Source organism: Camelus bactrianus, chromosome 7 (assembly GCF_048773025.1).
Source record: "Camelus bactrianus isolate YW-2024 breed Bactrian camel chromosome 7, ASM4877302v1, whole genome shotgun sequence".
NCBI lineage: Eukaryota > Metazoa > Chordata > Mammalia > Artiodactyla > Camelidae > Camelus > Camelus bactrianus.
The window spans coordinates 74824177-74850429 of NC_133545.1; the positions used below are offsets into that span (position 1 = coordinate 74824177).

Sequence of the window (26253 nt, forward strand, 5' to 3'; positions counted from 1 at the left end):
CTGCATAAGCATTGACCAGGGTGGGGAGGGCCTCGCAGCACGTTGGGGCCTGAGGAATAAGCGTATGAGAACTGAATATGAGAAAAGAGCTGCAATGAGTTAAGAGAAGTAAACCAAGAGACATGATACACTGCCATGAACGGGATCTTTAACAGCCCACTGTCACTTTCTGGACACTGTACTGTGCATATGTGTGTGTGTGTGTGTGTAGATAAGTGTGGTACTTTGTTTTGAAACACAACCACCGACAATTCCTTCCACACTAGTGTGTGCTGCTCCCCATCTAAAGGCTGAATCTGGGCCAGCCTTGTGATTTCCCCTGACAGAATGTGGTGGAAGTGATGTTGTATGAGCCGACAGTGAAGAGTCTGGCTACCCTCCTGGAGCCCCACGTGAGGGAAGATGCCAACCCGTCCGCAGATGCTCCAGCCACTCGGGCTGAGCTGTCAGACAGGTGAGCAAAGCCCTCTTGGCTCCTCTGGCATCAGTCACCCACTCAGACGTCTGCAGCTGCCAGAGACCTTGAGAGAGACAACCGCTCAGCTGAGCCCCACCTACAATGCTGAACCCTGCACAATCAGGATGTTGTTTTAAGTCACTGTTACTCGGCAGTCAGACCTACCGCTCACTGAATTAGCACGGCTGTAGGCAGATGGGCAGTTAGGTAGGCATTATTGGTTGCCTGCTTGGTTTTGGATAAAGTTCCAGAAAGATAAAGTTTCTGGGAAGCCAAGTTTCAAAGAGGTAAAATGTTCCTATTTTTTAAAAAAAGTTTAGCTCTCACAATAGAGGGAAAGCAACCTCTTTGGGTATAATGCAATAGGAAAAGGAAAAGGAAGGTGTTAGGTCGGAATTACGGTGGTGTGTGGATATTTAAAAGGAGAAATCTAAGTGTGAGAATTCACACTTAAATTATTCGTGATTAGTTACTGAATAGGGTTATCTACTGGATCCAAAGACTCATGTTTATGCCATGACTAACGTTAGAGACCCAGGGGGGAGGTAACGGAAAGAGCACGCGACCGGGTATCAGAAGACTGAGTTCCGGGTCCCGGCTGGGACTCACCGAACCTCACTCAGGTCTCTCAAGTGTCGCCTTCTCTGATACCCTACCTCAAACAGCAAGCCAGCCCCTCAAACAGCTGGCTTCCCTTGTCTTCATAGCACAACTCACTACTGATTTATTGTCTGTCTCTCCTAGTAGAATACAAGCTTCAGGAGAGCAAAGACTCTTTTGCTTGCCTGTTTGTTTTGTTTTTAACTGCTGTGTCTCTGGCACATAACAGGCACTCAATAAACATATGCTAAATAAATGAGATTAAATGAATCAATCTTCTTGCCTGTTAAATGAAGATAACATAGTCATCAACTGTGTTATTGTGAGGAATCAACTGACACGGTGGGTATAAAAGTACTTTAAAAATTACAGGTCCAAACAGAAAAGCCAGGTTATTGCTGTGCGACACCTGTACACGGAATCCCAAGTACCATGTTTATGAAAGCAATTCATCATTCTGAAGTCAAGTGCTGGCTTCCTCTTTTAACATTCACTCCCTGTGTTGAACTCTGGCTTAAAGAGCAACTCCTGCTCCCTGTGCCTCCCTGGAGATTCATATATGTTTCCAGAGGCAAGGCCTGATGGAATATGCCAGGTCCTGTCAACGTCCAACATCTGGGCAAATGTCCGACTCTGCTCTTTTGGAAACAGAGAAGAGGGTGGCGAGAAAGAGACAGTACCAGAGACAGAAAGACAGAGGCACATAGAGAGATACAGAGACAGCCAGAGAGTGTCAGAGAGGAATGGAGACCAGGAGAGGCTCGTAGTCACTCTTGCTCCTTCAAATATAAAAATAGGGACATTTTTAAAATGTAGAATTAGATAAGAGAAAAACAGATGAAGCAAAGAAGTAATACGTGATTCGAAGCTAGAAAACTCATTGAAATGAGCCACAGAACTTTACATTAACAGGTCTCAACAAGCACGGTGCATGCCGGGTGCCACACGGGCTGCTTTACACGCATCACCTCCGGCAGCTCTCCCATTGCCCTTGAGAGACGCATTCACTGTCATGCTTCCCTGGCAGGGGAGGAAATTGAGGCTTGGGGAGGATAAATGACTTGCCCAACATCACAAAGCTAGTAAGTGGCAGGTTACATTTAGGTTTTTTTGCTCTTAATTCCTATGCCACCCAAGAAGAGATCTAAAATACCAACAAATGCTAAACAACAGGAAACAAAATGAAAAACCACATGCCAGTTAACATGGTGCAACCACTATGGAAGACAGCATGGAAGTTCCCCTAAAAGTTAAAATAGAACTATCATATGATCCAGCAACCCCACTTCTATGTATATATCCCAAAGTACTTAAAGCAGGGTCTTGAAGAGATAGTTGCCCATCTGTGCTCACAGCAGCATTATTCACAATAGCTAGGAGGGGAAAGCAACCTAGATGTCCACTGACAGATGAATGGATAAACAAAACGTGGTACACACACACAGTGCAATTTTATTCCATTTTAAAGAGGAAGGAAATCCTGCCACACGCTACAACATGGATGCACCTTGAAGACATTATGCTAAATGAAATAAGCCTGTCCATAAAAACCTCAGTAGTGTCTGATTCCACTTACATGAGGCACTAGAGTAGTCAAGTTCACAGAGACAGAAAGTTGGGACTGGCGGGAGGGAGAATGGAGAGTTACTGTTTAATGGTGTAGAATTTTAGATTTGCAAAATGAAAAAGTTCTGGAGATCTGTTTTACAACAGTGTAAATATACTTAACACTACAGAACCATACACATAAAAACGATTAAAATAGGAGATTTTAAGTATTTTTTACCACAATAACCCCCACCCCAACACACGTTAAAAAAAAAAACCCAAAAAACCCACCCCACCCTCCAATTCCTCAGCTAGTTGATACATAGGAGAAAAAAGATTTTTTATTGCAACAATACTAAAGCAGTAGTTAGAAATTATAGATCCATTGATTATTCAAGTCACACTGTTACTTCAAACTGTTTTCCTACCCCAGAGGAAGTGTTCCAACGACATCCACATTGTATGATTCTTTCAAGTTAAACCCAGCCGAAATGCCAGTTCCCATGACCACCTGAAACAGACACAAATCCAAATGGACCTTTAGAGATGAACATTTAAACGTCACAAAAATTAGGTTCAAGGAAGTTTTTAGCCAAGCCAAATCTACTTTCACTTTTTCAGTTTTAAAAAGAATTATAGTTAGTTAGCTTCCAGCAATTCTAGATTCTCCTAATGACTCTTCCCACAAAATTTAAATGGATCCTACAGTTTCCTTGTGGCCTGAAATTCTTTGCTCTTTACTTTGTTCTGTTCCATCCTGATGCATCTGGCTAGCTGGCTGCAAATAAAAAGAGCCCATTAAACCTTTGGGGAGTTGGCTTTGCCTTTGGGTAGGTGAAAGGAGGCTCTGGCCGAGATGGCATGAAATCAGGACACTGAAATGTGTATTGCGAGGGCAGGACAATGACAGCGTCACATTATAAAATGTCTGTTTGGATCTACATCTTCCTGCATCTACATTTGGATCTGACTCTGTCTCCAGGACAGCAGCACCAGGGAGGTTCGAGGTGTCCACCAGCACCCCACAGCTGTCTTCTCCCACTTCTCCCCTCAGGGTCAGGGTCAGAGTGAAATCTGCCTGTCACAGAGCATCCTTGTACAGAAGGCTGCCTGGCTTGTTGGGGCGTAGATCTCGTCTGTGCGTAAAGTGCAATCCTTAGTGAGCTACAAGAAGAGAAAAATAACAGAAAGGAAGACAGCAACTTTCTTCATCCCAGAGAACTACTGCTTGTAGAACTTTCTGAGGGGGTTATCCCAGACAGAAGGCATGGGGGGGGGCTGGCCAAGGAGGGGAGCCAGTCCCCCCAGAGGGGGCTGCAGCAGGGACCCAACAAGGACCCAGACAGCAGCCCCAGAGACCAAGGGTGTGGCTGCTTCTGGCCCTTTTGATGAAATGCCCCTTCTTTGTTGGCTGTAATATTTGTCACCCTTAATTGCATTTGCTGTGTATCCCAAACTAGGGGAATGCCCAGAATATTCAAATCCACAGGACAGATATGGCTCAAGTTCCTGGAGCATCAACTTCATGTAATGGTACCTCATTCAAACCACAGCTTTCCTATCAACACAGACAGACGCGTTATGAAACAGAATGCAGCCCTCCAATTTTATGATAAGAAATTTTATGTTTAAAGAGGGTCATGAAGATTCTGTTTCAAGTTTTCTAGTATGGCTTCTCTCTCCCTTGCTCTGAGGAGCACACAGATAAGAAGTTACAATGATAAAATTCTGGAGAACCACTGCCTTGGAAAGCATGAAGGAAAATTCAAAGGGAATTCGGAAAATGGACAGAACTAGGAACCCAAACCAGCAAAGGTGATTTTCATCATTTACTTCATGATTAGGGCTTGCCTTTTTCCTTTGCCATGCATAGGAGCTGAGAACATCCTGCTGTTCTCCAAAAGGAAACAGGAACTCTGTGTACAGCCCCGGTGAGAGAAGAGGTTTTGAAACTGAGAGTCCTATTGGGTGTAGACAAGGCGAAAGCAAGACTGGCTTCCTGGAGAGCTAAACCAGCCAGTTGTTTTTGTGGCTGGAACTTTTGGCTAAATTTGCATCAGACATCTATACCTTTATTTCTTCTTCTTTTGTGGCTCCCAAACTCTAGACCAAAGTGCCCCAGGGTGCCAAGGAGAGCTCCCAGGTCACTGTGGGACAGGATTGTCAAGGGAAACAGGGCGACACCTGTCGGACACCATGCCAACTTCCAATCTGAGGTAGTTCAGTTTTGACATCAGCTTCTACCACGTTCCTTCTGATCACAACACATCTTCGCAAAGCCAGGTGTTCAGTGGCTGCTGAACCACGCAGGTAGCATGCAAAAATCCAAGTGAGCAGGAAATGAGGGTAGTGGTGCCCATCTGACTCCAAGCTTCGAGGCGTTGTGAAGTGCCCACCAGCCACACACATTCGCTAATAAATTTGTGTGGGTATTTAAGAATGTAATCCAGTATATTTTATTTCAACTTATGTGTCTTTTTTTTTTTTTTACAAACAGTTCTTAAGTTGTTAGACATAAATATGTATTAAGTTGTTTGGAGCTAACTATGTAACAAATGGAACTATTAGTTACCTATTTCTTTGGGGCTTCAGAAGGCCAGGAACCAAGAAAATTTGGAAATATTTGTCTTTTGCTCTTTTCAAAATGGAAACAGCTTACTTTTTTCAGTTTATTAAAGTTACAGTCTCATTATAAAGCAATTAGAAGATAAAAACTTCAAGAAAAATCTCCACCATTTCACTCAGAGATAATTTACATTCACATTTTTATAGACAGTCTTCACCTAGATTTTAAAAATCATCCATGTCTATGTGTGAATGCTTGTCTTTTTTGTCAGTGTATTTGTGAAAGCTCCTCTTGACAAACCTTCTAAACTTCTCTCGGCAGAACTGAGAAAAATGGTCTACCTTCCCCCTCCCCTGCCCACTTCTAAACCCGTCACAGGAATAGCCGGGAGTATGTGGCCAAAGTTGACTTACCGCAAAGAACTCTAAAGGAATGGGTGCTGGCAATTTCTCTTTAAATCTCTCATTAAACTCCTTGCCACCCAACAGCAAACCAAAAACCATCAGCCCAACGCCTAGGGAACACACGTTGAGGTTTTTAACATTCTGCAACACAGCAACTGTACTCTGTAACACAGTGAACACTAGATGTTACATCAAGCAATAGCCCCCGAACAGACAGAGACAGTCTAGGGCACTAATTCACACCAGCCACCCCATCACTGAGCATTTCCAGCTAAAAGTTCTGAGGCTGAAATCGCTCTCTTTGCAGCTTTCACCAATTAGGAGTCGTTTTTACCCATACAGCTTTGTTTGTAGTTGTAATTCTTACCCAACAATCTGATACTACAGTGTTCTCTGCTATGTGAATGCCTCAGTGTGGTATTGTAAAATTCAGAAAAGTAACCTGAAACTGAGTCCTAAGCCTTAGGAAAGAATGAGGAATTGGTATCAGCAAAACAATCCACACATCAATACACAGAAAAGCTTTTAAGAGCTAAGAGAGAAATCACTGTTAGCAGATGAAAGGAATCAGCTGAACTTTGAAGGCAAGAGAGTGGCTGATGCCTGGAAAGAAGCCCAGGGGAGTTTTAGGGAAGAAAGCCATTTAATTTCCTTGTAGGGCTGCAGCCACAGCACCCCAAGAGCAGTCGGTACTCATCCAGACCCTGGGAAGGTAGGTTACCACTGAGCCCAGACTGCTCGCTTTCCCACCAACGCCTAGAGCACACTCAGCTGTGTTTGTTTCCTTTGTGACAAGGCACTGAGCGCAATCTCAGAGTTAAGAAGCATGTTACCAGCTATTACTGGAAACTTGGAATTTAGCTGAGGGAATATTCCCACAGTTGGACTCCATTCTAAGCAATGAAGGATTCACTTTAGCTGTCACTTCCCCAAAGTGACATTCCTAGGCCGCTAAAGGTCTCCCTATTCAACTTTCACAGGAGCCTGACTTCTCCTTCTTAGCACTTAACACAGTTTGTAGTTAATCACATAGTTACGTGATTAGGGGTTTACTCTTTGTCTTCCCACGGGATTGTAAACCCAGCAGGGCAGGGGCCGTATCTGCTCACTCAGTGCTCTGCTGAGCAGTGTCTGGCTCATCAACACCTACAAAGACCTAGCATTCCAAGAACAGCTTCAGCAGCACCTCAGAAGTTCCGCCATGCAGCACTTCCACTGCCGCTGGTTCTAATTATTTCATGATTTCTTCCTTATCCATTTAGAAATGTGTTTTTGGCTTCCATTTTAATGGGGGTTTTAAAGCTATATTTGGTTACTAATTGCAAATTATATTGCATGGTATGAAAACTGAATTTTTAGAATTTGTGCTCAGTTTTATACAACCAGTTTCAACATGATTATTACCATTGTTTCCTGTGTGCTTGTAAATAATTTAGATTTTCACTGAGTTGGGTGGAAGGGTTGATGTCTATTTTATTAAACTAGCTGTGTTAGTTAAATCCTTCACAGACTTGTTTTTTTGCCTGCTTGAGTAAGCAGTTTTTGACAGAGATGTTATCCTGTAATTCTTTTAAATTATTTGTTCGTTCCCAAAAAGAACCTAATTTGGTCTTAAGAAAAAGCTGTCTCTTCAACTAATTCAGGTGAAGGTGTAATTACCAAATAAAGACCTAACAAAAAAATTCCTTGTGAGGTAGACAGTAGCACATATGAATGAAATGAGACTTTAAGGTTTAATTCCCTTTGTAGCGCTCTTCTCAGAAAAGGCTTAGAATGACTAAATCTTCTCCATTTTATTGAAATTCTTGAAAATAAGCAAAGTGAGCCTCGAAGGTAAAAGAGATACAGGAGAGAAGGGGAAAACAAAAAAGGGAAAACCAGTACCAGCAAGTCGGGAAGTTGCTTACTTACATACACCACCGAAAAGATCCCACTGTACCGCTTTGTTTTAACTCCAAACAGGTATTTTAGCATGGAGGTGAAGACGTGCACAGCTGCGGCGGTGGTGAACCCACGGACCAGTGGCTCGGTGAGATATATGGCCACAAATCCAAACCTACAGACACCTAGGCAAAACTATTTTTTTAACGACAAAGAAACAAATAAATCACATGGCAGACTGGGAAGTTAAAGCCAACAGAAAACATACAAAAGTTCTTTCTGGGCCACTTTCTAGCACTGCACTGCAAACTTGTACCCACAGCAGGTAAGTAGCTAACAAATCAATCGCTGGTTATGCAGAAAACCGGGAGGTCTGGAGTGGCCCGGAGCCCCGCGGAGCACTGGGCACACCTGTACCCTCCCCGTCCCTCGGAGTAGGAGCTCGCTTCCTGTTCATTCCAAGCAGGTAAGAAATGCCCTCTTCCCATTACTAACCAGTCTTGCTCCAAGCTTGTCTTGCTCTTGGAATCTCTAAAGCACCCCAGTGAAGCCTGCTAGTTCCTAATCACTATGAACTTAAGTAAGGCATTATGTGGGACCGGCACTCCCCAGTGCTAGGAACCCTGGGCTCTGGATTTTTGCTGACTGACCCTGCCCACCATGCAGACGGGCCAAGAGTGCTCCATAGATATTTATCAAATTAACAGATGAAAGCCCATTTCCACATTTGTGAGTCTCACCTGAATGATTCCCGAAAGTAAGGTCACAGACATGGCGACTTTCACTCTCAAAGCATCTCTTGCCTCCGTACCATTGGTTGCATTTACTCCTCCAGGAATGACTATATCATCTGGTACTAATCGAACAGCCACGCCTCCTATCATCAGGCTAATAACAGCAAATGGACCTGGAATGATGAAGCATTCATCAAGGAAATCACTTTCACCCTATCTGTTGCCAGTTCGCTAGGGGACACTGGTGAGGTCAATAAATCATCATGGACATAAAATTGCACTGGGACGGTATCGTCCATTTCACATACTCTTCTAGAATCCTGACATTTCCCCATGAAGAGGTGGTCTAATTCCTCTTTCCATGAATCTGGCTCGACTTGTGACATGCTAGTAACCAAAAGAACGCAGCAGAAGTGATACTGCGTGATGTCCATGGCCAGGTAACAAGGGGGACCACGTAACAAGGGGATGTGGATTCTGCCCAAGAGCTGCACCACTTGCTTGTGCTGCAGCCCTACGTGTGCAAAAGCCCCAACTAGGACCACGTGGAGAGAAGGTGAGTGTAGGAGGTAAGAAGAGAGGGATGGGTTGGGAGAGGGATGCGGGAAAGGAAGAGAGTTCAGTCTTCCTGTAGCTGCTCTAGCTTAGCTCCATCTGGCTCTCAACTGCTTGAGAAACACTGAGTCTGAGTCACAACGGCCAAGATGAGCCCTTCCTGATTATGAAACCCACATAAATCTGATCCTAAGTACAGTAAAGAAAACCATGTACAACTCAGTGCCTAAAATAAGATGAAAATGCAATGGCATGCACAGTAATCAGGAACTTGCACTACCACTAATAAAATAAACAAGAAAAACCAGATGCAAGCAAATCATATTATGAACAGAAGCACCTATTTCACAGATTTCAACAATTGCTCTTTTTACACCAGAAAACTTTCTTCATTATGCCCAGATTATAAGGAAGCTATTAGTTGTAGAAATCTTTGAGGGGGGAGTGGTTTTAAGTACTTGCTGGGTATACAGTAACAAAAACTGTTACTAAGCGGATGTCCTAGTAACAAACATGCTATTTCTTTGACACATTGCAAAGCTTGGAAATTCAATAGGAAAGGCACTAAAATATTGACTATCAGGTTTACCTATGGATATGTGTCTGGAGGTTCCAAGAAAACAATACATGATAACAGGGTAGAACGAAGAGTACAGGCCAAACACCGGGGGCACAGCCGCCAACGTCGCAAAGGCTAACCCTGCGGGATTAAAAACCACACAGAAACGGGGAGATCATTAGAAAACAGAAGGTTATATGTCTTTTTCTTTTGGCTGTTTATTGATGATGAACAAGTGAAAACCATGTTAATTTAAGCAGATGTATCTTAACGTGCCCACCCTTCCATCCCAATCCTATGTGGAATCTGACATCTGTGCTTAGGGGGGTCGAAGCTGAGGCAGTTCTCCCTGTCCTGCCCTCTTTGCCAGGGGTGGACTTTTTTTTTTCTTCTGCTTTATTCTTTCCCAATTTAGATCAAGGCAGAAAGTCTTACTTGACTGGGGCAGCTGTAACCTGGTGTGGATGTCCAAATGCTGGCTGTTTCTTCAGTGGGGTATTTTCCGGGTTCTTTGGAGACCTCTTTTCAATGAGGAACTCCCACAGGAATTCCCTGGCCAGTGTGATGCCCCCACCCCTTGACCTCGGCCCCTTCCAGGTTCCAGTTCTTACACCTGCTCCAGGATCGTTGTGCTGCGGCTGCTCATCCCATAGGCAGTCTTCTTGGGCAAGTACCTTTGCAATGAGCCAAGCCTGGTTACCTCCAGGGTGGTCAGTTATCCAATGCTTTACCCCTCAAAATTGTGGAAGTGTAGGCCACGCCCCTGGAGGGCTCCCTTCATTCTCCTGTCACAGGCAGTTCACACCCTTTTACTACAGATTTATTTTTCTTGCAGTCCTTCCTTCCCGACTTTTGGTGGAGGGGAAATGCATACTTTTTTCACCTCCTCTAGAAAATTCTCATTCCAAATCTAGTATCAATTTCCTTGTCCCCTCATATGTCCTGTTGAAGTGATGTGCTAAAGAGAGAGCATGTGTGTCTTTCATCCACGCTTTTGCATAGACGGGCTGGCATCCCTCTTCAGAACGTGTAGGCAATAAACATCCTTTGTTCTCACCTTTGGGGTTTCAGCCAAATATTTTGGACTAATAGAAAATTCATGAAAGGCATTTTCATCTTGTGGATAAGGACATTGTAGCAAAACAAGAGTTGGGAAAGCATTTACTTATTTAATATGTAATAATACAGTCACTTCAATGTTGTTTTTTTAAAAAAACAAATTTTATTTCTAGCAAAGAAACGCATGGCCACAGTTGAAAAAGCCAAGCAGTACTAGGGGGGCTGGGAGGAAAAGCCAGCACTCTTCTTCCTTACTTCTAGGTTCCACTCCCCAGACACTCACTTTCAACTCTTTTAGCTGTTTTGTTTGTTTGTTGTTAACCATTTATCTCCAGTATTTAAAGTCAGCAGTTCTCAACTGAGAGGATTCTGCCCACCATCGGGGGACATTTGGCAACGCCTGAAGGCATTCTGCAAGATCTTGATTGGGGGGCGCTGCTACTGCACCTAGGGGATAGAAGCTGCGGATGCTGCTGACCAACCCACCATGCACAGCCCAGCCCCACCACAGTGTACACAGTGCAGGTTGAGAAATCCACTCTAAGTAATATGTTTACATTATTTCTTAGTTTATCACTTTTAGACATAAACTATTGACTTTCTATGTCTTTTTTTTTCAGCTTCCCCTTGCTTATGATTTCATAACTATGTGATTTTTTTTCCTTTTTAGAAAGTTTTGGGATCTTCTCTACATTCCCAGGGTTCTGATGTTTTACAACGGTGTGTCTTGTTTTAAGCTCTCATTTATTCTGCTGGGTACTTGGTGGTTGCTTTCAGCCTGAAAACTCACGTATTTCAATTCTGAGACTATTCTTTGATACTGTCTTCCTCTGTTTACCTTCTTCTTTCTGGAACTCTCAAGAGATGTATGATGGAACACCAGAATTGATCCTCTGTGTTCTTACCTCTGCTCTCCTGTTGTCCATTTATTTATCTTTTTCTTCTACCTCAGGAAATTTCCTCTATTTTCCAAATCTGTGACTGAATATTTTACCCCAGTGATCATACTTTAATTTCTGTGGGCTCTTTTGGTTTTCTGAATGCTCTTTTAAAAACTGCATCCTATTCTTGTTTCATGGATTCACTATGTTTTTATATCTTATTGAGGATACTGTAGTGCAAACATTTTTTATTTTGCCCTCTCCATGATTTATGTTCCCAGTGAGTTCCTTCTTCCTGTTTGGTGTGTTTTCTCTCTCTCGAAGCTTCATGCACATCAGCCCACTTTGTTTACTGATTTTTTTACTTTATTGACTAATGGCCCTTATTGTAGGGCCACTGGGTGACCAGCAGAGCATTTTCATTGGAGACTCCCAGTTGTCCCTGTAGCTCTTTTCTCTGGGGGCAGTTCACTGCTTGGGCTATAAGTTCTTGAAGGCTCTTTGGAGCTAACAGGGCAAACAAGAGCTTTGGTTAGCTCACAGTTCAATGTGGAGACATCTCCTTAATCCTCCTGACATCTCTCAGCATTTTCATCCTACTGTCCACTGACTGTGTGGTGTGGTGACCTGACTGTCTGTGTGCTACTTTCCACAAAGACTTTCAACCAAATCCCTTGCTTCTAAGCCCTCGGCCTGACTCTTACATGCGACAATACTTAGAGCCTCTAACTTCCCAGTGTTTGCAAGGCAGGAACCTAAATATCAACTTCCTCCACTCTGATAATTTAGTTATCATTTGTCCATCATTTGCCATGTTTTTTCCTCTCCTGCTCCATGGTGTCTCCTCTCCCATATTCTTTGTCCTTGCTAGTTTATACCATTTCCCTCTCCTTTAGCATCATTTTAGAGGGATTGTAAATGAATTAGAGATAGAAGCATACATTCAATCTTCCATGCTTAACAAAGCCTTTTTTTCCAATTTAAACAGTTTATCAGCCACACAAAATTTGCTATCACTTAGATCTCTATCTTGGCTATATTTTGTTTTTCACATTTACCTATCTTCATTGACTAGTGATGGGCAGAAAAATACCTTTTCCATACAAATTTGATGGTGGGATGACCTATACCTCTTAGCAGTGTGGGCTGTTCCCTGTTTTGAAATGATGTCTTCCTTTCTATAATACCACATGATCCCGGTTCTCCCTCCCCTTCCAGATGCTCTTTTCAGTGTCTTATACCGATTCCTCCTTCACTATTTGGCCTTTGATACTGGACAAAGCTTGATCTTGGCTTCCTTTTCTTTTCCCTCCATGCTCTCCCCTTAGATGGCATTGTCTACTGCCATGGTTGACACGCTATCCTTAAGGCAAAGATTCCCAAGTTGATATCTCTAGCCCACACCATTCTTTTGAGCCCACCCTATATTAAATATAAACATGAAATGTCCATTTGTCTATCTCACAAGCATCACCATCTTCAAACTTACCCTTCAGTTCTATCCCTCCTTCAGTCTTTGTCACGTCTGCAAGTGGCACCTCCATCTCTCAGGTGAACCAGAAACCTGAGAGTCACCTTCACCATCCATCCCTCTTTCTCACTATCCCCACATCCAACTCAAAGCTCAGAAACCTTAAAGAAATTCTTTCCAAGCCCTGATTCCTTATTCTCCCCCAGATCAATCTACTAGCTGGTCTTGCTGATTTTACCTATAAAATATAGCATGTATGTTTAAATGTTCCTGAAAAATTCCTTTAGCTGGGGAAAGGTTACTAGAACGATATGATAAAACTATGAATTTACAATCATGATGAAATTAAACAAAAAAAGGTCAAGTTATTGTTTGAGGAGATGGTAGCAGAGGAAAGAAAAAAAGAAATATATCCTTCTGACCTTGAGGAAGCTGCAGCACCCCTGTGCTGATGCCTGAGACCAAGTCACCCAGCACATACTCCTTGAACTTGTAGGCAGGCAACCACTTGGTTATTGGAAGGAACATGTAAAAGATATTTCTTATTTTCTTAGGAGTACATCTGGGAGGAGAAAGAAATAGACAAAATGAGGACCGTTTCTGTAGAATTCACACCAAGGCATTTTCCCTCCCTCACATTCTGGAGCAACAAGGAAAAGCTCACAGCTGAGGATGACCTTTCCACTCTGCAGACGTCAGAGACAAGAAGAGCTGCTGATTTATTATTATTATTATTGAAACAATAACATCTGAAATGGCTCCACAATAATGCTTACAACTGACCATAGAAAACAAGAACAATTTAGCTTCAAAATAATGGAAATATCCAGAAGCTATTATTTCACTAGGTGAAATCCTTAATGTACTTTCGATGTTGGTGTAAAAATGAAGTAAGGGAATCATTTACTGATTGACTTAAGTTTTGAATGTGGAACCACTGACTGGCATCTACCTATTTGGATTTCCCTTTCCTTATAACATGAAGGAAATTTATACAGGTATTATGAGTTTTATGAACATGTGTGCAATGCTTTAAGGTCTTGATTAGGTAAACTCAAAACACCACTGTTACTGGAGCATGGGAGCTGAGTCTATGTCTGGTTGTCTTGGTTGAGTGGAACACCATGCTGATAAAACCAAGGTCTGCATTTAATCCCTAGATGGTTTAAGTAACTTTGATACATAGACTGTATTCTCACTCTCAGCCAGTCCTTTTGCCAGTCTATGCCCCAAATCGAAGACATCAATGAGTAAAAGTATGGACAGATGACTTCCATCACCACTATGACAGCCTCAAGTCCTCCTGGAGTGACGGGGAAGCAGTTTACCCTGTTTAAAAGATAATACAGTATTGCAGCATGCATGGTATTTGATATAGTGTCTTCAGTGGTTAAGAGTATCTGGTAATCAGATGCAGGAAGATACCAGAAGCAAAATGTGAGGCAACTACGGCAAGAGTGATGAATGTGAGAGAAACAAACCAGACTGGATACCAGCCTCCTTGTTTAGAAAGTTGAGATATTAATAACAGCTACGTTCATATAGTGCTTGCCATGTGCCTTGCACTTTGAATATACTGACAGGTTTTTTCACCCCAGTAACTCTATGATGTGAGTACTACTGGATCCCCATTTTACAGTGCAGGAAACTCAAGTGCACAACTGGTAGGTGGCTGGGACTAAGATGAAGACAGTCTGACTTCAACGTACCTGTTTTTAACCTCTCCTGATGGCACACCTAGAACACAGGGTCACTGTGAAGCTTACATAAATACAGCACAGAAGGTGTGGTCTCAAGGGTGGAGGAGGCAGAATCAGACGGACTGGGTTTGAAGTCTGGGGCTTTCTGGAGGTGCAAGTGTGTGAACGTTCCCAAGCCTGCAGCATGGCTGTGTGAGTGTCTTCCAGCTCAGCTTGGGGACTTAGCTTCACAGACTCGAGGAGCTGCCAAATGGAGTAGAAGTCAAGTGGGAAAAAGACAGAGTGGTAGGAACACTCCTGAGAGACAGAGGGACAAGGTGGGTATTTCGAAGGTGAGTGGTGAATTGGAAAGTGAGTTGCTCACATAAACCTTTATATAGACATCAGGCATAGTAGGAACTGAATAAATATGGTGAAATACATAATGAAGCCTGTGTTTCATCAAATACCTCCCACTGAATGAACCGTGAGGACAGCTCTGCAAATCACGAGTGCTCACCATTTACTTTTTCCTCCAAGTCACCAGGTTCTCTTTATACACGTGACCTTGCTTCTCTCATAACTAATGACAGAGTAAGGGAAACAGGTCAAGACAACGTACGTGAATGCCTGTTTCAGCTTATCCCCAATAGAATCCGAAATCTTGTCTTTCTTGCGCAATCTGTCCTGGAGGACTGGATGACTGAAGATGGGTCTTTCCACGTAGTACCGCTGGGTTGCTGCAAGAGTTTCATTTTCTTCAGCATGATCCATAGTACTCTGAAATCAACAGCATCAACAGCAGGAGACAAGCATTTCCTGAGTGTCACTAAGGGAGAAAATAAAAACTCGATTTCAGATGCCAAAATCCTACTGCTGACTGTTCCCAAGCGTCTCTTCCTGGAGGTATCACTGTCAGTTCTTCTGAGGACTCCATCTTTGGACACCCCGGGCACCTAACGTAGTGATCTGGACACAGTAGGCACTAACAAATGAAAGGAAATCAAAGTCAATAAAGAACATACGTGACATTTCCTTCCAGGGCAACGAGTGGGTAACGGTACAGTTTCAACAAAGGATCGTATTAAATTCAGTGGCTAAATCCTGCAGCAAGTCGGCTCTAAGTCAATATTCGGGGAACAGTGAATCAGGAGGTGGACTCTAACCATTTACGTGTCAAACAAACAAAAAAAAAAGGGGAAAATCAGTCCTTAAGTTGACCCCAAGTTTCTTGAAGGTACATTAGCCTCTTTTCCAATTCTGTACTCACATTTGGTTACTCCTTAAATTATTCTATGGTCCAGAGCTGAGGCTTAAGTCTCCATGAGGGAAGTTCCTGGTGACTTTTGTGAAAGGCTACAAGTTGAAAACATCAGTGCATAAAAAGTAAAAAAATAAAATAAAAAAAAAGAAAACATCAGTGCAATGTTAGAATGTCATTTTTAAAAAATGGCTTACTACTTATACTTTATTTTTTAATTTTTTGAATGGAGGTACTGAGAATTGAACCCAGGACCTTGCACATGCTAAGCATATGCCCTACCACTGAGCTATATCCCCAACCTCCATAATGTCATTTTAAAGTTGATTATGTTGTCATTTATAAGACTATTAGGATGGCTGATGTATCCATATATCTGTATATCTGTATATCTATCTACCTACCTACCTACATAACGAATACTACTCATATAAGCAAAATAAATGATTAAGGAATAAAAATCCAATGTTTGTGCACATGGAAATGTGTACAGGGATGTTCACTGTAGCTTTATGATGTGGAAAATCGGAAAAATGCAAATGTCTACCTGTATGCAATAAAAAGTAAATTTTGATAGAGTCATAAATTGAACACTATGTAGTAATTTTAAAAAATGAACTAAATCTTTATGTGTCATCATTAATATATCTCAAAAATGTAATTTTCAATAAAACTCCAAGCCACAGATGGATACTTCAAGGATGCAATTATTTAAGCAAAGTTTAAAAAACTTACAAAGTAATAATGAATGTTGTTTACGGACACACATGTGTAGAAAATGTATAAAAGCATGGATGACTGTGATAAACACTAGGCTTAGAATGGTATTACCTCTGGAGAGAAGGGGAATGGGACCTGGAAGAGATAGACAGGGAGCTTCAGCTAACTGTATCTGCAACGTTTTTGTTTGTAAAAAAGAACTGGCACAAATAGAGCAAACTGTTACGATTTGACTAAGCTGTGGTAAGTAAACTGGTGTTTGACACATGACTCTTTGTATTTGCCTGAGTATTTGAATGATATATTTTATAATAAAAATTAAGTACACACAACAACAACTGAAGCCAACAGCCCCACTCGAAGGCAGTTAAGGGCAGAAGAGTCGAGGGTCACTGTGGTGACCTCAGGCAGGCGGGGGGGATTACCGATACTGGTCAATAAAATTCCCTCATGGTGAAAAGTTAGGTTCTCACCAAACTGAAATGACATTCAAATTGAAATTGGGTTCGTATGATCAAAATGAAAATACCACGTAAAATAAATGCTGATGTCCAAGGAGGCTGAAAATGCTTGATACTAGCATGAAAGGGAATTCCAGCAGCAAATGCAACCAAATATCAATTCGGATGATAGGAAATAATAAGCCTGCAGAAAGACGTGAATTAAAAAAAAAAACAACAACAAACAAACCTGGGGAGGCTATAGCTCAGTGGTAGAGTGAGTGTTTAGCATGCAAGAGGTCTTCAGTTCAATCCCCAGCACCTCCATGAATAAATAAATAAATAAACAAACAAACAAATAAATAAGCAAGCCCACAGAAAGACGATTCTGCAGCAGAATCTGACAAATCAGGATTGTACACCTTTTGTTTTAGGGTTAGTTAAGGCTGGTTGGCTTCTCATCTAACTTTATTTACTATTCCAGCAACTCATAACACCCAAGGATGAGTGGGCTGACGTATGCAAGTGGGGTCTGACACACAGCAACACTCCCACCCTGCCTCCTCTGCCTCCACCTCCTCCAGAACACAGCACGGCCACCTGTAACTCAGGCAACCTGCTGTGTGGTGCTAGGGCTCTGTCCCTGTGCCCAGAGCTCCAATCACTCTGATACGAATTGCTGTTTCTTCCCCCTCCCTCTCCTTCCACTTTCCTCATACCCTAGTCACTATATCTTTCAAAAGCCAGGTTTTGTCCTATGCTTTTCTGAGTCTGCCCTTACCTCTAATCCCCCATAAAGTGGGTCTATACACGCTGCTTTGTAGAGTTTTCTATTTTTTTCCTATATAATCTATATAATTTTTGGTTTCCTCTTCTAGACTGTAAATTCCTCTAGGTGATACCACATCCTGGATCTGCAGGGCCCAGCTGAGTCCTTGTCTCACTGATGAACGCATGCAGTCTCTGGACTGGTGCCTCACGACTGTTGATAGTGTATGCCATGTTCCTCTCTGTTACTTCATACTACTGAAGATTAAGTCTGCTTTGACATTTTAATTGATTTATTTATTTTTCTGGATGCCTCCTCCTTGGCCATCTTCCATCCTATCTTAGAAAGGTTAACTTCTTCCTTCACATAGCCACTTTAGGAGAAAAAGCCCAGGTAGATCTGAGGGAGGTCTAATGAGAATCCCTGTTGCAAAACTCTAGTTTTATCACTGACTTCACTGCTACCCCACATGAATCTGCCCAGTTGTCAATGGGATGAACTGCAATGACCATGTCTAGGAACGTGTTATCATACAACGCAGTGGTGACCAAACCTGCCATCTCCCCACAATGGTCTAGGGAAGGTTTTAAAGGACGAGTGTCTGGCCTCACTCCGAACCTCCTGAATTAAGGTTCCCACAGGTAGAGCCTGGACCTCGGACATTTCCTCCACATGGGTGTGGGCATGCATCCCTGTCCCTGAGTGTGGCGACCTTTGAAGATTTCAGAGCAACACAACAGGGTAGGCTGAAGTGGAGCAGAAGAAATAAACTATTTCTAAAATAACAGACATCCTTATTTTTATTCACAAAAGTCCTTTAGCTGCACCCCCAGCAGGAATTCCTCATTTTATACCCATCTATCTGAAGGTTGTTTATCATATCCTCATTTCTTCTCTTTCCAGAACCTCAAAATCCTTCCTACCTCATTAAGCAGGGCAATTATATGTATGTTCTAAATTTCCCAGGAAGATTCAGATGATCAGCGGGGCAGGTATTTGACATATTTAAAAATACTGGCTTTCAAATATGCCTAAGCCCAGAATCTCCTCAGGTGCTTTTTAAAAGACAGCAATGCTTGGGCTCTGCCCCAGACCAATTAGAACAGAGCCTCCCAGCAGAGGGCCTGGGAGGTGGGGCCCAGGCATTATTTTTTAGAGCATCCTAAGGTGATTCTAATGAGCAGACTTACCATATGATCCAGCAATCCCACTCCTGGGCATATTTCCAGAGGGAACCTTAATTCAGAAAGATACCTGTACCCCAATGTTCACAGCAGCACTATTTACAATAGCCAAGAGATGGAAACAACCTAAATGTCCTAGACAGATGACTGGATAGAGAAGCTGTGATATATTCATACAATGGAATACTTCTTAGCCATAGCAAATAACAAAATAATATTATTTGCAGCAACATGGATGGACATGGAGATCATCATTCTAAGTGAAGTAAAGCAGAAAGGGAAAGAAAAATACCATATGTCACTTATATGTGGAATCTAAAAAAAAGGACAAACTTATTTACAAAACAGAAACAGACTCATAGACATAGAAAACAAACTTATGGTTACCAGTGGGTGAAGGGGGCAGGAAGGGATAAATTGGGAGTTTGAGATTTGCAGATACTAATATATATAAAACAGATAAACAATAAATTCATACTATATAGCACAGGGAACTATGTTCAAATATCTTCTAATAACTTTAAATGGAAAAGAATATGAAAAGGGATATATGTATGTATATATATGACTGGGACATTGTGCTGTACACCAGAAATTGATATATTATAACTGACTGCACTTCAATTAAAAAAAAAAACCTCTCTAGGTGATTCTAATGCACAGCCAAGGTTCAAAACCACCGACTCAGGGGATAACAATATACACACCCACACCTACCGACCCAACCAAACAAAATGAAGAAAACTGAATAAGGTGTAAATGAATTGTGTGGAATGCATTATATCACTGCCTTTGCTTGTATCTTTGAAATACGTAATAAGCTTACAAAACAGAAAATTATCTAGCTTAGGTTTCTCCAGCAAAGTGTTTCTATTCTTATATTCTCACCACAAAAGGGAGTTGTGTGTAGGTGGGCAGTGCAGCAGCCACTACACTTCATGCAAATGCTAAATAAAACCACAGCCTTCGTTGTTACCAACGGTCCCTGCAAGGTTTAAATTAGGAGCGAATATCAAAGAAATTTAGATCTCAAAATATTAGATGGACTTAGGAAAGCATTTAGGGTATGCACTCTCTGCAGGGTTGCCAAATAAAATACAGGATGTTCAGTTAAATTTGAATGACAGAGAAGCAATAGATAATTGGTTAGTCTGTGTATGTTCCAAATTTTGCATGGGGCATACTTATATTAAAATTTTATTCTTTATCCGAAATTTACTGGGTATATTTTTCTTTGCTAAATCTGGCAAACATAACTCTCTGTATGTCAGGAGGAGACAGAGAAAAGAGAGGATTCTCAAATATTTTTGAGGATTTAGGACCATGGCTATAATCTGTGTCCTCCCTGAAATGTTTTTTGGCAGTTCAGAGATGTCTCAACTGGGAAAGGTAAGGACTGTGGGAAGTAAAGGAGGAGAGGATGTTAGACTGAAGGGCTGTCCTTTTGGGGACCTTTTAACGCTCATCACAATGATTAAATAATTAAAGCCCTGACAGCTATCAATAACCACCTTATCAGAAGAAGAGAGGCAAAGTAACCAAGGGACCAACACGGAGATCAAATGACCAGACTCTTATCTGACAGATAATGAGCTTCCATGGTGCTGATTGCAATTATAAATCACCAAGTTGTAAAACTAATTATATAAACCCTCACATGAGAAAAGTCACTTCTCAGCCCAAAGGGACAAGTCTCCTGGCCAGTTCTCCAAAAAAATACTAATGACGGAAAAGCAAACTAACTGATGTAGAGATTCAAGCCCTGTTTTCCACTGCTATGAAAGAAGGAATTTGAAAAGAGTTTAGGGCAACATTCACCATGGATTTCTAGATCTGAAAGTAGTCTTGGAGATCACCAATTCCTTCACTGTGTAAGTGAGAAAATGGACTCAACTACACTCACTTGACTTATCCAAAAATATTCTCAAAATACCAACCTTGTTTCCTATTCAAAGTAGGCATCAAATTTAAAAGGCACAGATATTTATAAATAAAAATCACATTTTTATTTGTAACAACAGCAACATTTTAAACTTCAAACTAAAAGCAAGAATTAGTTGCTTGCCAATAAGCGAGATTCACTATGGCTTTGTGGAAGATGCTCCAAACTGGAGGTTGGAGTCAGGTCTGGCCCAAGTTCTGCATTTCAAGCGTCTGAAATGTTCTGTACTGTCAGGAGAGGGCCAACTAGACCAGGAGTTCCCACACTTGGAAGCACATCAGAATCACATGGAGAAGTGAAAAACCACAAATTGCCAGGCCCTTTAGAAATTCGGATTTAGTAATTCTGGAATCTGCATTTTTTTTAAACTCTCATGGAATGAGACTACAGTCCAGAAAAAAAATATAGTTCAGAAATTTTTTTTTAACTTATGACGTTACCAGCCTTTTCCTGAAAGCAATGTGAAAAAGCTGGAACTCTTAGCTTACACTCCTGGAACTCTTAGCATTACCAAGAGAAATTCCCTGCTTTTCCATATTAACAACCATTAATTGAAGTGGCTCAATAGTAGAAAAAGCCAAAGACCCTACAATCCATGCAGTCTGGTCCTGAACGTAGACTCTAAGCTCTGGAGGGCAAGGCCATTGTCTGAATACCTAGCACACAGCGGCACGCAGCAGGCTCCCAGACACTTGCAGACAGGGGGCTCTCTGGGTGTATTTGAGTTTGGGTGGGGTAGGGGGAAGCTCTTCCCATTCTTTCCTTCTTCTTTTGTATTTTTCCCCGTCCCCTTAAATTCTTCTGTCAAAGGATTCTCAGATTAGTATCCGGACAGGCAACACCTCATGGTAGGCTTTGGGGTCAGAGGGACTGTGTTTGGCGGCTGGAACTGGCACTTAATAGGAATGTGTTTTTTGCAAGCCTTCATTTTCTCATCTGTAAATGGCAGTGAGGAGCACAGGTTGTGGAATCACACAGACCTAAGTTCAGTCCTGGTTCTGTCCTCTTGCTAGGACATCTAGCAAGTTACTTGACCTCTCTATCTAGGGCGACCAGAAGTCCCAGCTTAGGCTTGCCGTCCCAGAGTAATTATTTCCAAAATGTCCTGGATTGGAAAATAAGTTATATGATTCTTCCAGATTCTTCAGCTCTACCAATGAGTTAAAAATAATACCTCATTACAGATCTGGGAAAATAAATTAGAAAATGTTTCTGCAGTATTTATCACCGGGCCTGGCACACAGTGAGAGCTCAGTAAGTGTGACCATTATTATTACTACTGTGGGCAGGAACCAAACTTACTTCAACCTCAGGTTGCTCATTTGTAAATGAGATAATGATTTTCCTTTGTTTTAATTTAATTGTCCTTTTGAATCACTAACATAGTCACATGGCTCAAAAGCTCACGTGTAAAAAGAATCACAGTGAAGTTACAGTGCCATTCCGTGGCTGGGAGGTAACCATGGTGTCAGTGTCCTGTGTGTCTCTGCAGAGATATTTTATGCATCAGAAGAAGTGAGTATGTGGTTTTCTTCGCATAAGTGGTAGCATGACTTACACCCTTCTGCACCTTGCTTTTTTCACTTACTGTATCTTGGTGATCTCTTCTTTTCAGTGCAGGAGTGCTTCCTTATTTTTATGCTTTTTAAACAGCTGCATTGAGTGCTATTACATGGATGCTCCTTAATTTGCTAGGCCAGTCCTAACAGTGCTGCCTTGAGCTTAATGTAGGAATTAGGAAGCACTTAGAATAGGCACTCAATATTTATTATTTATAATTACTATTACCTTTAAATGAACCTCACACATTTCCTTTTACTGCTCCAACTCTCGAGGACCTGGGTCTCCATTTATTCTTTCATTCAATACAAATCTACTTCATCCCTACTCCTATGTTCCTGAAAAGTACACGTTGGCTAAACTTAGAGATGAATAGGCTATGATACATGTCATATAATGTATCAGGAAACTTGTCATATAATGTCTTTGAAGCAATCTATCTCCTTTTAAGGATTTCTTACAGGCGGGGAGGGGCATATGAAATAATGGAGCATACAGGGAACCAGAAGTTTTCGGGATGGGAGCAAGAGATCGTTTGTAAGGAAATACAAACATTTAGGAAATGAGATCGAGGGCCTTTGATATAAAAGCCATGTTACTTTTTGATTTCTTATTATAAAAGTAATATATGAGCACTGTGGAAATTTGAAAATTTTCCATTTTCCCATGCAAAAATGATACAATATAAATTTATATTATAAATGTATATATTCACATGGTTGAGATATTTTCAATAGTTTTGCATTAACTTTTTTTATCATTATATCATAAACCATATCATAAATTGTATCAAACATTTTGTCATGTCAGTAAACTTCAGAAGATAATTTTTAATGATGGCATAATATTTCCTAATATATACATTGTATGATTTTGTTAATCATCTTCTTTATTATTAGACACTTAGGCTACTTCAAATTTTCTGCTCTCTATCATACATGTGATTTTGTTTTTTGATCTGTGAGTTTATGTTGGTAACAGTGATAAAATGTAGTTCATATTTAAACAGTAAGTGCTCATTTTAACTACTGGGTAACTTACAGAGTGAGTACATAAAAACTACAAATTGATTTAAAATATTATGAATGATAGACATTTGTGTGAGTTTGTTATTGACACACAATAACAGTTAAACATAATTATAGCAGCTCATATTTACTGAGACTGTACAATTGAAGAATCACAGTCTGCATGTGAAGTAAGAATTAGCTGTATTTTTCAGATGAAGTGTCTGAGGCTCCGGTGAAGTAGTAGCAGCCAGGACTGGAATTTACAGCTGCCCACTGCAGAAACCATGCCCTTCTGCAATGCTGCCTCATTAGCTGTGAATCAGATTAACCATGTCAAAATGTTTATCTAACTTTAAGTTGTATTAATCATAGGCATATATTCCCACTTGTGATTCATTGCCTATAGAGCATGGTCTTGAGTGAAGGGAAGAAGGCAAAAAGTGAGGGGATGTGATTCTGCACAGAGAAGTGAAAGGTGGATTTAATAGGACATGTTCACGGAATACCAGAAGCACTGGTAGAACCTTCGTTTTGGGTGGCTGTAGGATGAAATTAGAGAGGTCGAATGGGACAAGGTCATACAGAAACCTCAAGGCAGCCCACACCTTCCAATTTGAAGCCATATGCTCCAGTTATCTAACTATATTTCCATCCTCCTTTGTCCCATACAGAACTACTGATCAAAACCATCATACCATGGAAAAATTATTCAATTCCACTAAAGATGCTGAATCCCTTCCAGCACTAATTTTCTGTGACTCCTTAAAGTTGATAAATCACAAGATTTATTTTCCAACTAGGAACACATGAAAGATCATCAATATTCACAAGATTCCTCCAGAATCTTCTTTTGGGTAAAAAGCTCAATAATTCATATTGGTGCTTACATTTGAATGACAGATATTTTAAGAAGAAAAAGTTCTCCACTTTAAGTGAAAATGGAAGAAGAATCTACTAGTTTACCAGTCATTTTTTTCTCAAATAATAACTTTGGTCAAAATAATACAGACATGATAAAAATTCAAGTATTATGGAAGGGCGATGAATCACAAAAATAAAGTTTTCCACTCCTCTTCTCCCCAACTCAAGCTCTATTCCCTGAAGCAACCATTTTCTTAAAACCTGGTTTTTGGTTTTTTTTTTTTAGTTCTTCTGGTGGGCTTATTTTTAACTCTAAATCAGCATTTCTCAAGAAGAGTGCTGTTAGTATTTTGCGTGGGACTTGTATGGAACTGTGCTTTGCATTTAGCATGTGTCCCCGACACTAAATGTTCGTAGCACCCTCTAGCCACCAGGATACTTTCCCAAATCTCCTCTAGGACTGAGAACTACCACTCTAAGTAATGTAATTATATGGCTATCTTTTGATTTATCATATTTAGACATTATCTATGAATGCTTCTTCTGAAATTTCTGATTATTACTCTCTCTACAGAATTCTATTTTTGTTGTATGGAAACAATATCTATTGAATCACTTTTGAAGTACTCACTTTTTTTTTAAAGCTGTTTTAAATGATCTCTCCTCGATGTTAATAACTTTATTTTAGTGTTGTCTTTTAATTTTTATTTTTTTAAATTGTTTTTTGGGGGAGGTCATTAGGTCTATTTATGTTGTTGTTATTATTATTATTATTATTATTATTATTTTTAATGGCAATACTGGGGATTGAATGCAGGACCTTGAGCATGCACTCTACCATTTGAGCTATACCCTCACCTCAGTTTTGGTGGTGGTGATGGTGGTGTTTTTTTTAATGCTCCTTCATATGTCAGGTTATTCTTGTTTTATATATGTATTTTAAATAAATTAAAGACTTCATTAACTTTTCTGGTTAATTGGGGTCACTTTACTATCATGTATACAAGTGTTTCCAGGAGGGGGTCCTTCCCTGAGTGAAATGGTAATCAGGAGGTTTGTACAGCAGCGTAGGCTCTTAGCTGTCTAGCCTGACTTTAGGATGAGGAGTCAAGAGCTGGCCTGCAGGCGAGGGCGTACTCTTTCCAAAAGCCAGAAAGAGAAAAGATTTATTCTACGATGCCAAACTCATATTAGAATCACTGGTTCACTTTAACTAATCCATAAAGACTTTCCGTCAGTCTCTCTACTTTCAGGCCCCCCTGCTCATGCCTGCTCCTGTCCTTGCTGACTCCATGTCCAGAGCTTCCTTCTGGAAGGTCACTCTCCCTTCCATGGTAGTCCTTCTTGCACCAACTCTTGGTTCTGTTTCATCAGTAACTTGCCTCCAAACATTCAGCCATCTCATTCTCTTCAGAGTTCTTCCTATTATGTGTACAACATCACAGGCACTTATAAAGAGTTACAGGATAGAGGAAAGGCAAATGTGGGTTTTGTCTGTCATCTTTAATCTTTAACTTGCTATTATTTTTTCATTTTGCAAACTGGGTGGCTGTGTGCTAAACTTTATCTAGCAAACACATTTTTAATATAAAACATACAGATGTATGCAGAAGAATTTGAAAGCACTTCCCACAAAATGGAAAACAGGTTATGTGTGGAACTGTGGATAATTTTAATTTCCTTTTTGTCTGTACTTTCTAGGATTTCCTCAGTAGACACTATTATTTTCATAACAAACATGATAAAAGTAAGTTTAAAGTGCTGATAATAGGAGCGAAAGTTATCCTCTCAGAGGAGGAGTCTGCAAACACAGGAGACCTTACATTTGAGAGGAAAAGGGAGAGTCACGTTCGGAGACCTCTGAGGACCCAGATTTGAGAATTCCACGAATGGTGAGATGGATGCAGGTGAGCTGCTTGACTGATCTAAGCTTTCAGGTTTATGTTTTGGTTCCATGCTTCACATACAACCCTAGGAGGCAGGTACTAAATTCTCTACCACCAATTAAACACGTCAGGCCCTTTCAGATTTGTTCCTCATTGAAACCTAAACCGCCAAGAGTCTACTGCAGGAATCACACACGAATACCACCTACAAGGCCAGGTAGGTAAT

At 41.0% G+C, this 26253-nt stretch overlaps 1 protein-coding gene across 4 annotated transcripts in view; it reads right to left on the minus strand.

The window, feature by feature from the left end:
• Positions 1-26253, minus strand: part of SLC26A5 (solute carrier family 26 member 5) — a 52343-nt gene that overhangs the window by 19322 nt on the left and 6768 nt on the right. For 3 of the 4 annotated variants that reach the window (XM_074367603.1, XM_074367602.1, XM_074367605.1), the window contains exons 3-10: positions 15665-15750; positions 15017-15223; positions 13138-13277; positions 9335-9445; positions 8197-8363; positions 7487-7651; positions 5585-5737; positions 3034-3116 (exon numbers count right to left, since the gene is read on the minus strand). In XM_074367603.1, the coding sequence (XP_074223704.1) occupies positions 3034-3116; positions 5585-5737; positions 7487-7651; positions 8197-8363; positions 9335-9445; positions 13138-13277; positions 15017-15168 (971 nt within the window). In that variant the 5' untranslated portion in view covers positions 15169-15223; positions 15665-15750. The remainder of the gene's footprint in view (positions 1-3033; positions 3117-5584; positions 5738-7486; positions 7652-8196; positions 8364-9334; positions 9446-13137; positions 13278-15016; positions 15224-15664; positions 15751-26253) is intronic. The other variant, XM_074367604.1, reaches the window with a different exon arrangement.